Source organism: Leuciscus leuciscus, assembly GCF_965113295.1.
Source record: "Leuciscus leuciscus genome assembly, chromosome: 20".
Taxonomy (NCBI): domain Eukaryota; kingdom Metazoa; phylum Chordata; class Actinopteri; order Cypriniformes; family Leuciscidae; genus Leuciscus; species Leuciscus leuciscus.
In genome coordinates, this window is record NC_138744.1 from 16,585,450 (window position 1) to 16,596,559 (window position 11,110).

Below are 11,110 nucleotides of genomic sequence, written 5' to 3' on the forward strand. Positions count from 1 at the left end.
GAAAATGTATACCTGTACACATTCCTATCGATTTGGGGTGCATGTCTCTGAGGGTGCTTTGCAAAACTTTGCATTTTGTTTCTACTGCACGTAGAACGTTTTTTAGGTGTAATATTAAAACATTAGCAAACAGTACGTCCACAGTACAAAAGGTGGAGATGGCCTTCTCATAAGATGGATGAGAATTGTTTTGCCTCCCTCTCTATCTTAAGTTTACACTGGCTGATGCTGATGCTGAGCTGTCACCTTCAACGCCACGGAAACCACTTGTCACCATGGCAACCTATGCCAGCATCAATGAGGTGCCCTGTGAATATTAACATGCAACCGGAACCGCTCCAGTGCACATTAGAGACACAATACCATCAACAAATAATAAATCGCAACAAAAAACAACCCAGACATTCCTCCTTAACAGACATCCTCTAATGTAGTCCACAGACAACAAGTCTGCGGTTACATAATCATGCTGCAAATGTTTGAGATCACCACAGTTATAAAAAGGATGTGCCGATCATTGAGGAGTGTGAGAATAAAAGCTATTGTTTGCCCAATTGTCCACTGAGATACATTTCGATTTTGACCCAGTATTGCTCAGAACAGTGCGCAGTCAAGATGAGAAGGAATGAGAGAGCTTGTCTGTTCACGGTGCTGTATGTGACCTGAATCTGCAATGAAGACAAACGCGTCCAAACACAAACCTCCTTTATCTGGTGGAAATGAAGCAGCCATTCACGCAGAGACATACACCGATGCATATGACAGGCAGAGACACTGTGTGCAAAGACACGGATGGTTCAGCCGGAAATGAAATGTCATCATTTACTCACCCTCATAATGTTCCAAACCTGTATGACTTACTTTCTTCAGAGGAATGTAAAATAGGTTAGCCTGAATGTGACAGCCTCCACTAACTTTTAATTATTTTTTTTTTCCATACAATAAATTAAAGTCAATGTAGTTCTGGTCTATGAAAAGAGTCAAACAGGTTTGGAAATACATGAGGGGCAGTGAATGACATAATGAATAATGGGGACTGCATTTGTAAAACCGAACAAAGCCAATTCTGTGACTGTATGCAATTAGGTGGCCTTGAAATTAGTTAATAAAGTCAGCTTAATAATAATGTTTGCTAAAAACTTAAACGATCTGGGATGATTACGAATGCTAGAGGTTTGAATGACAAGCTCTGATGTGTTTAGAATATGAAATCCTTCACATAACTGTAACCAAGTGGACAGATAGCCTATGTTTTGAGGGAAGCACTATTGCATTTGAATGCCATATAAGTGTTATGCATTTTGAATATACTGTATATTTCGAGACTTCACAGATGATATGTAGCACTGCAGTGACATGGTTGGCTAACTTTCAGCTAACTTACTCAATCCAATATAGGCTACATCAACCCACTTATTAGCCAGGTTAGCAGTTGTACTGGATTACAGAGTGATTTCTCTTATCGGAAGCCTTTAATTGTCTCAAAAACACTGCTGCCTTTCGCCGCAGGTATTTTTAAGACCGAATTAGGTCCCTTTCTGTCTAATAAGGGACGGCGGTGGAGGTGGACAGCGCGGTTAAGCGGCTGTTCGCGCTCCTCACGCGCGTCCACAGATTATTTACATAAACTTACACTTCAAGAATACGGTCCCCTTTTGAGATTCCAGCTCGATCTGCCGCACCGCCCGGTAACACGGCGCTGACGTGCTGCAGCGGGGCGTAAAGTTCACCGTTGATGCTTCTCAGCTGCCCTCCTTCGCTCACTTGACCGCGGACGTTAAAGCCGTAGCCCGAATCCGACTTGACGATGCGGACCAGCCGAGGCCCGGAGGTGACCGTGGTCGTGACGAGGCCACCGGCACACGTCGCCGAGCTCATGCCGGAGCCGTTGCGAGCCGCCGAGTGAAGCGTGGAAGGGGCAGCGGAGCGAGTGCCGTCTCCCTCGACAACATCTGCCATCTTTATTTGAAGAAATCCTGCCTCCACAGCGGGTACGGGCGCCGAAGTGCTACATGAGCTTATTGGCTGGCGGAGTGCGTCAGACTCCAGACGGGAAAGACTGACGCCAAACCGCCCCCATCACGAGACACTGCTGCATTTGCGTGCCTTGAAAGTTACTTCTGTCACGTAACAACAAAGCAGTGCACCATGGGGTATGTAGTTTCATTTAACTGCACGTTTCGCATAGATTCCAGTTCTATTAATAATAGATAGAACATATATTTTAAGTAGATTATATACTTGTAATAATATAATTATTTTATGAATGATTTTTTCCCCTTTGTTTCAATGAATTGCACTTTAAACGCATTTTTAATAACATTCAGATGAATTAAACATTTATGTAAATCTATTTAACCCATTACTGGATCACACCCTTTTTTGAGCTATACTGGAAATGGAGTATCATAACATGAATGCCTCTTAATAAAGACATTTGGCAGATTAGTGTTGAAATGAAAGCTCTTTAAAGTGTAAACAGTCCATAGCACACTTACATCAAGGAGACGTCTATTTGATGTACGTGTTTACATCTGGAAGACATAGCCTATTTTTTTAAGTGTTTGCTCATCTGCAATACGTCAATAGGACGTTTCTTGTCAGATGTCAAATAGACATTTAGAAATGTCTTTAAGATGTTTATGACTTAGAAAATATGTAAAACTGACATCTTAAAGGGGTCATGACATGGTTTTTTCTTTTCTTTTATTATGTTCCCTTAGGTGCAATTATAGTATTACTATAGTTTTTTGGACAAAAAACGTTTAAAATTGAGTGATTTATGACCTTTTCCCACCCTGTTTCTCATCCTCTGATTCAAACAGTCTGTTTTGGGGGTGTTTCCCCTTTAAGAGTTCAGTGTTAACGCCCACTGTTATGATTGGCTAACGTCAGTGCCTATGCATCAATTGTTAACGCCCCCTTGTCAAAACGTGCGGATTTTGCGGAGCTGTGTTTACCGTTACCATAGTAACGGGTGATGCGTGCGAGGCGATGGCGATTGCAATGATGTTTGAGTCGGAATCAGATGAAATGAACCATCAACACAACTAAGAATGCATCAGCCCGTCCACATAGAAAGTGAAACTATTTTGTCAGTTTGACAGCCTACATCTTTTAATAGCCTACGGGGCATGCACATGACGGTCATGAAAACAATAGGTAGACTAAACTAAGTAAAAACACGGTGATTATTCATAATGAATTCAACTGCAATTAACGTTTAAAAAAGTTTTAAGTTTTAAATAGCCTACATTACTTACAGTTTGCGTCGTCGTTGTTGAGCCCAGAATAGTCCACACGGCCTTATCTTATACAAAAGTTTTCTGCCAAAGCCAGCATCATACTGCGATTGTTCTCAACTGTCACTCATCCTTGAAATGTGGAGAACACACGCTTAAATTAACACTGCCGTGACTGGGACGTCCGCAAAAAATAAACTGCATCCATCTTCCCCTGACGTCTGGAACTTTCAGCAGCGTATATTATTCAAACATGTTGTTTGTCCACAGCACATCTGTGACATCGCAATCTTATTGTAAACAGACCCACTCGCTGCACGTCGACTGAACACATGTGAAGCGCGTGACAGATGCGATGATGAAATGAGGCATAGTTATCTTGCGCTTGAAGCGTAGTTGTCTACGCTGGAGGCGGTCATATGCAAACGACTGGTACGTCACTTCGTACCATGACGTCACTTCATACCATGGATCCAGAACGAGCTGTATTTAGAGCTTGATTAAATAAATGATTTGTTTATAATGGGGAGGACGTCTTAAGCTATGAAACTTGCAGGACGTTTTAATGCTACAAAGACCTCTTATACCAAAAGATCAAGGCAAATTTGGTTTCTCATGTCATGACCCCTTTAAAGTCGTCTATCAGATGTTAGTAAACCACAGATGCTTTCCAGATTAAAGGGGTGGTATAATGCCCTTTTCACAAGATGTAAAATAAGTCTCTGATGTCCGCAGAGTGTGTATGTGAAGTTTTAACAAAAAAATTCTATATAGCATGTTAAAATTGTCACTTTTTGAGGGTGAGCAAAAACGCACCGTTTTTGTGTCTGTCCCTTTAAATGCAAATGAGCTGCTGCTCCCAGCACAGAGGGCGGAGCTTCAAGAGCTGGTGTGTGTTAGTGTGTTAGCAGCTCCGATTACCTTACACAGACACACAATGCAAATTAAAAAATTAACCGGCATGCACTGCTTCAAGTCAGCCGCCGATTGGTCCGGCAGAGCTGCATGATGTCGAACAAGCCTATTTTCAAAAACTTTTAGCCTTTTATGTTCAAACCGGATTCAGACAATGATGGAGAGACTCAAGAAGAAGTGACAACATGTAGAATGCAACAGGACATTTCTGAATGGTTAGTTGATGAATTTATGTAGCTTATGTGTAGTTCTCTTCTAGTCATTGATTGGCATATTCTGTCATGATAATGGTTAAATACATCGCGTTCCCGGGGGCGGGGTTTATGTAAATTTAGGGTTAGTGATGTCACTAACCTGGGAGGAATGTTTTGTAGTCCCTACCAGTCGTTTGTTGTAGTCCTTAAAGGGTACCTATTATGCAAAATTCACTTTTACATGGTGTTTGAACATAAATGTGTGTTGGCAGTGTGTGAGCAAAACCACCCTAGAATGATAAAAATCCACCCAGTGGTTTTTTTACAATCTCAATAAATCATAAGCACTGTCTCAGAATGAGCTGTTCTCAGATTCAGCGCAATGTGACGTAGAATTGCGCAGGCCCCTCCCACGACTGTTGAGTGACACTTCAGTTAGAGCATAGACCCGCCCTGAGTGAGCTGGACACAGTCCGCCATTGTTCGACGCTTGAGCAGCTGTAGACAAGAATGTCTCCTAAGCGATTGAGGTGTTTTGTTGTTGGATGTAAGAATGAACATAGCAGTCTTCATTTACTCTCGTTGTTACTCGAGGATGGATCTGTACCAACTGTTCGTAATCCAGATTACACTCTCCGGAGCGACAGGACTAACGTTACTGACCACGGCAGAAATTAAAGTGAGAGCGCGCACTTTATGACAGCTCATCGAATAGTTTTACGGATTTACAGTGTACCAGTTTATTAAGCACAGACTGAAAAGGTGTGTATATATTTGTTTGCTGTTAGTTGTAACGAGTGTTTTGTGTACTTCGCTGTGTATGTTCCATGATAATGAAAGGGAGAGAGAGTTTATGGATAAGACTTTAATGCTCACATCTTATACTGTGTTTATTTAGCTGTTCTTACAGTGATTCTCTGGAGTAAAACTAACGCTTCATCTTTTATGTGATGTACAATAAACTTCATTGAACTCATCAGTATATTTTGGTCATCATTCGGACGAGGTCTGCTACAGCAGGCTTGTATTAATAGTGGATAAAAGCAGATGACAAATAAGTTATAACCATAATTAAGCTAAACTATACCTGTTTAATCTCCATACAGTATATATTCTCTGGCGCTGTGGGCATTATTGTCCGACTCCGAGTCAAAATGAACACCGCAACTGAGAGTTTCTGTTTTGATATTATCAGATGAGATTGTCCTGACTGAAGCAAGAGCTCGTGAGGCTCCACCCCCTGGGCCGGCAGCAGCACATAATTTGCATTTAAAGGGATACACACTAAAACAGCGCGTTTTTCTGAGCCCCAAAAAATGACAATTTAAACATGCTGTAAAAAAAATATCTGTTGTGTATTTTGAGCTAAAACTTCACATACATACTCTGGGGACATCAGAGACTTATTTTACATCTTGTGAAAAGGGTCATAATAGGTGCCCTTTAAAAAGCAATTTTTTTAAAAGAAAATATCTCCCTTTGCTTTTGAACTTTGAGCTTTGTAACTTTGCAGATGTTGTGTATGCTCAAACAGCAACATTACACACTAACTAAAGTTAGAAAAGTGTAATCATAATCAACCACCCCTTTAAGTTATCTTTAACAGACATCTTGCAGACGTAGGCCTACGTGTGCTATATATATATATTATATATATATATATATATATATATATATATATATATATATATATATATATATATATATATATATATATATAGATAATGTTATAATGTTGGACACAAAATTTTGCTATAAAATTATGTTTAACTAAAAGCTGCGTTTTAAATTTGAGGTCCTGTGAGAAAATAGCCACCGTGACAACCACTTTTTTTTTTTAAATCACCTCACAAATTAATACATTTATGTCACAATATCTTACTATACTTTGAAAATTCTTCTGCTTAACTTTATGTCACTCAATGGTCTTGCTCCTTCCTATCTCTCTGACTTAGTTTCTCCTTATATTCCTCCTCGACCTCTCAGATCTTCTGGCTGCGAACTCCTCTGTGAGCCGAGATTTTGTCTTTCATGGGTGGCAATTCTTTCTCCGTTATGGCCCCTAAACTATGGAACTCTCTTCCCCTGGCTCTTAGGACAACAACCACGCTGCATGAATTTAAGTTTAAACTCAAAATCCATTTGTTTAAAGGAGTCATGAACTGGATTGTTTTATTATTTTATAATGTTGCCTGGGGTGCCCTTATAATGTTAGTATGATTTTTACATCAAAAATTGTCATAATTTATAAATAAAAGCCATTTTTCCAAGCCTGATTTCAGCCTCAGATTTGAACGCTCTGTTTTAAGGGGCGTGTCTGCTGTGAGACTGCAGTGCAAACGCCCACTGCTGTGATTAGCTGACATGCTTGCATATGAAATAGCTAGTAGTATTACATGAACTCTCTCGAAAACTTTTACTACGTTTTTACTACTACAGCCAGGGGTGCCGCCAGAAATTCTGGGCCCTATGGAAACCAACATTTCTGGGCCCCCTACATTTTTTACAGATAAAATGTAACCCAATAAACATGCCCTGTATACTTTAAAAAAGATACTTAGCACATTGCATAGTTGCATACGAGGTGCAGACAATAAAGCTGACTCTGCATCTGTATAAGTCAAGCACACACGTAATAACCTTATTATTTTGTTTTCTTAATATAAAATATTAAAATATCTATTTTGTAAACTCCTTATAGCCAATGGTTACTACAGACACATGTTTTATTCAATTTTATATAATTTTTTCTGGGGCATTTTATTCATATTAAGAACGTCAAGTTTGACAGCATCGATCGTAGCAGCAGCAGCACTGTCACTTCACAGAACACACGACACACACGGCAAACTGATTTTGTAATTTTTGAAGCGTGTAGATTACTTTTTGTTTTGTAAAGTTATCATCATGTAGCGAAAACAGTAGATAAGACGTGTTTAGAGGCTTCAATCAATCTTCGTGAAGTTTCGCGCTCAGGCTCACCTTGTTCGGCTGACTGTGCGTTCACACCGGACGCGAATAGCGCGTCAAATTCGCGCCTGCCGCGTCTAGTTATACGCTTAACCACTTTGTGTTAATTCGCGCGTCAAGAGCGAAATTGACGCGCGTAAAAACAAAAGTTTGAAACGAAATTACAACGCGTCTTTGCATGGACTTAACATTGAAATCACTCGCGCCTGACGCGCTATTCGTGTCCGGTGTGAACGCACCATGAGACGGGGACGGGGGACGTGGGGGAAGGAGGACGTGGGTGTGCAGCAGCCGCTGAATCTGTGTCTACGACAGTGGCGGCTGGTGCAAACATTTTTTGGGGGGGCGCAACAAACTGAATTATTAATCCAGGACTGAATGTAGGCTAATTGTTAAATAACAATTTAACAGTGATAATAATGTAGCTATCACTAGCCTAAAGTTTAGCTAAAACTTCAGCCGGTAGGGTTGGGAAATAGCCAATTGTCAAATAAATCTGAATTTTTGGGCTAAATGGCGATGTATGGTATAATCTGAGTATTTAATTATTATTTTTCTATTTGAATAATAAAAAAATTAAAAAACTGTATTTAATTTTTTTTATATTTAATATCCTGATCAATATTGTCCTACAAACAATGTTCATATTGAAGGTTATAAAAACAATAGTGTAACCTTGCTGTCTATCTGCAGTCTGTCCAAAAAAGGGGTCAAATCACATTACATTCTAACATTGCAACATTACAATCTAAAAACAAAATAATGCTTTTTAAAGAAGTAGTTAAATTTACTAAACTTAAAAAAAAAAAAATATATATATATAAAAAAAATAAGCTAATATCATAAAAATACACATGTAGGTTTGAAATTCTTTAGCACATTTATGTTCACCAACAACAACAAATATTCAACAACAAATATTTTAGCTAAATATATTTATAATTTAGTGCTAATTTATATTTTAGTCAGAATAATTGCGCTCCTATTCTATTGCGCTCCGTCTGTTCGGCGCGCATGCACGCGGCGGCGCTCGTTCACGGAAGTTTAGCTTGCAGAAAGCTCGCCCAGTCATGACAGAAAACTGGAAATATTGACTTTCTAACATTTACAGATGGAGAATATGTCCATGAAATGTAAGTCATGCACTGAGGAAATTATTGGATGTCACTTCAGCTTATGGCTAAATATTATTACTAGAGGTATATTTGTTTCCAGCAATCGCTGCACAAGTGAAGTTTACGTATGATGACGAAAGCACGTTAGTGCGAGCCCTCCCGGAACCCATAGAGAATGCATTGCAGTGCCTGCAGTTCGAAAAAAAAAATCTTTGAATGTAAGTCTATGGGAACACTCTGGGCGATTTTCGGCCATAGTAAAATCGCCCAAAAAGAGGCGGTACTCCACAGAACGTGACTTGGCGCTGATTGGACTATATCCAGAGGCAGAACAACAGTGAGTGACTGCTAGCGTAACTCTGTGGTTGAATGAGATTGTGATTGAAAAAGTCCCTTTCACACTTTCTACAGCTATCGAGATTAACAAATCGTGAAAAGTATCGTTTAAAGCAGTGGTTCCCAATTCCAGTCCTCGTGACCCACTGCTCTGCACATTTTGTATGTCTCTCTTATCTGACACACTCAGTTCAGTTCATGGAGTCTCTCCTAATGAGCTGATGATCTGGTTCAGGTGTGTCAAATAAGGGAGACATACAAAATGTGCAGAGCAGTGGGTCACGAGGACTGGAATTGGGAACCACTGGTTTAAAGCATTATATTTAAATCTATTCCATCACATGAAAGGTTGCAGCATGATGAGCACTGACTGAGCAGATGACAGACAGTCTGTTGATCGCGTGAATAAAGATCTTATCATTGCAACGCAATTTTTGTAAAATGTTTAGCACAGACACCTAAGCCAGTGGGAAGGGTTGTAGGAACCGCGTCATTAAAAATGAATTTAACCCACTGGTCCCTGATAGCTTGGTCCGTTCTTGGGAGAGAAAAAAACATTTCCATGTTGATTCTGGCAGTCAACAACAGAGCAATTCACGTGTGCACCACGTTTCTGCATCTTTCACGGTCGAGTGCGTACTTCGAATCTGATCGCGCTCGACTGAATATGAGGGGGAGAGGGGCAGGGCGGGCTTCCTGCAGCATAGGTCTGCGGTGTCCATATATGGTATATCCGGCGCAGAAATTAAAATCTCGTATTTGAGTGCACGTGGGCTGGTTTACGAACCCAGGGGTAAACAAACGCTTCACTTTTAAATATCGGCTTCCCGGCCAGTGTATAATCGTTAGGCAATCATAACATACATTGATTCTCGTGGAAAAGTGAAAATTACAGGTCATGACTCCTTTAAACAGTAGCCTATGTTTTGTTTGTTGTTTTATATTCCGGGCTGTATTGATGTGTAGGCCTACTAAAGTGCATGTTTTCTTTATTGTTAAAGGGGCAGACCAGCCACTGTTTCTTGTATATTTAAGTTTTATATTGTGGTTTATTGTTTTTCTTTTATTTGATATTGATGATTAATGTAATTATATTAAATATTGTTCGTCATTTGTTTTTTGTTTCTGTGGTACTGCTCTCCTCTTTTTGTGTGTCAGTGACTTCGTAGCTACAGGGCCGGGCCTGCATCGACATTAAACCTCCTTCGGTGATTTGGGTGGTGTGGCACTGCTGTGTGGTGTACTAGAAGGTTGGCACAGAAATGGTGATTTAAAGGTTACTTATTTGCGGTGTATGCTGTGGGTTTTCTTCTGTTTTCTTCTTCTGTCTCTTACAGGTGGTAGGAGGTCCATAAGAGCAGGCCAGTGGACACAACTACCATACAATGAAAAAAATCCATTCACTCCTTTTTTTTAATCCTCAAAAAGCCTAAACACTCTCAATAATCAAGCCGTTTGATTTTCTGAGCAATATGATGTCATATTGCTCATGCTCCGCCCATGACCACTGAAGCATATTTGTATACTGTCTGCCAAGGAAGGTTGCCATGGCAGCACTTTATGTGTCTTGTGTCAACATGCCCCAGGAAAAGAGGGGTGGGGTGAGCAGTTGCTCATTATCATTTAAAGAGACATACACCGAAACGGTCGCTATGAACAGAGCAGTCTTTGAGGAGGTAAAAAGGGTGTTGTTTTACATGACCATTGAGGAATTTTAACCAAAGTATGTTACAAACTTTACATGAAGACCCTAAGGAATCATACCAACTTGTGGAAAATGGGCATCCGATGACTCCTTAAAGATTAAAGTTCTGAACGTGAGATAAAGTTAATTCTTTATGGCTCTGAGTGCCAAAGTATGAGTTCAAAGATCCCTTATGAGGGCCACCACAAGATGGAGACATTTTCTTCAAATATTCCATGAGCTGCAGTGAAGATTAATGTTAGTAGTTATTTGCGACTTGTCTGATCACTGAATTGGGTCTATAAATTATCCAGAAAAAAAACCAATATGTGTTGATGTAATGGTTATGGAACGTATTCTACACACGTTTGTTGTATTACAAATTTATTAAATGTTTAATTTAGGTTCCAATACAATAGTATATAAACTGAGCAAGTTTAGTAGACTGAATTTAGCATTTGAGGTATAAATGATGATTGCTGAGTTTCCAGCAAGAGATTCCTGACAGATCTGTTTTCTCTATTGTAAGTTAAATGAGTCAGATTACTTTTTTTTTTTTTTTTAAAGGGACAGTGCACATCAATTGACATTTTTTGTTTACACTCAAAATGTAATTGCGCCAGAGTTAGCAGAAAAGCTAATTTTCATCTGTAG

General features: G+C 39.7%; 1 protein-coding gene and 1 long non-coding RNA gene across 5 annotated transcripts in view; one reads left to right on the plus strand and one right to left on the minus strand.

Annotated features, from left to right (window-relative positions):
* The window catches only part of snx27b (sorting nexin 27b), a 22,133-nt gene extending 20,048 nt beyond the window's left edge, over window positions 1–2,085 (minus strand). For all 4 annotated transcript variants that reach the window (XM_082149592.1, XM_082149593.1, XM_082149590.1 and 1 more), the window contains exon 1: window positions 1,634–2,085. In XM_082149592.1, coding sequence (XP_082005718.1) covers window positions 1,634–1,959 — 326 coding nt within the window. In that variant the 5' untranslated portion in view covers window positions 1,960–2,085. The remainder of the gene's footprint in view (window positions 1–1,633) is intronic.
* On the plus strand, window positions 2,029–10,748 carry LOC309483664. The gene is made up of 3 exons (XR_014200616.1): window positions 2,029–2,153; window positions 6,338–6,505; window positions 9,688–10,748. It is a non-coding gene; the product is annotated as an uncharacterized lncRNA (long non-coding RNA).
* Window positions 10,749–11,110: the final 362 nt, after the last annotated feature.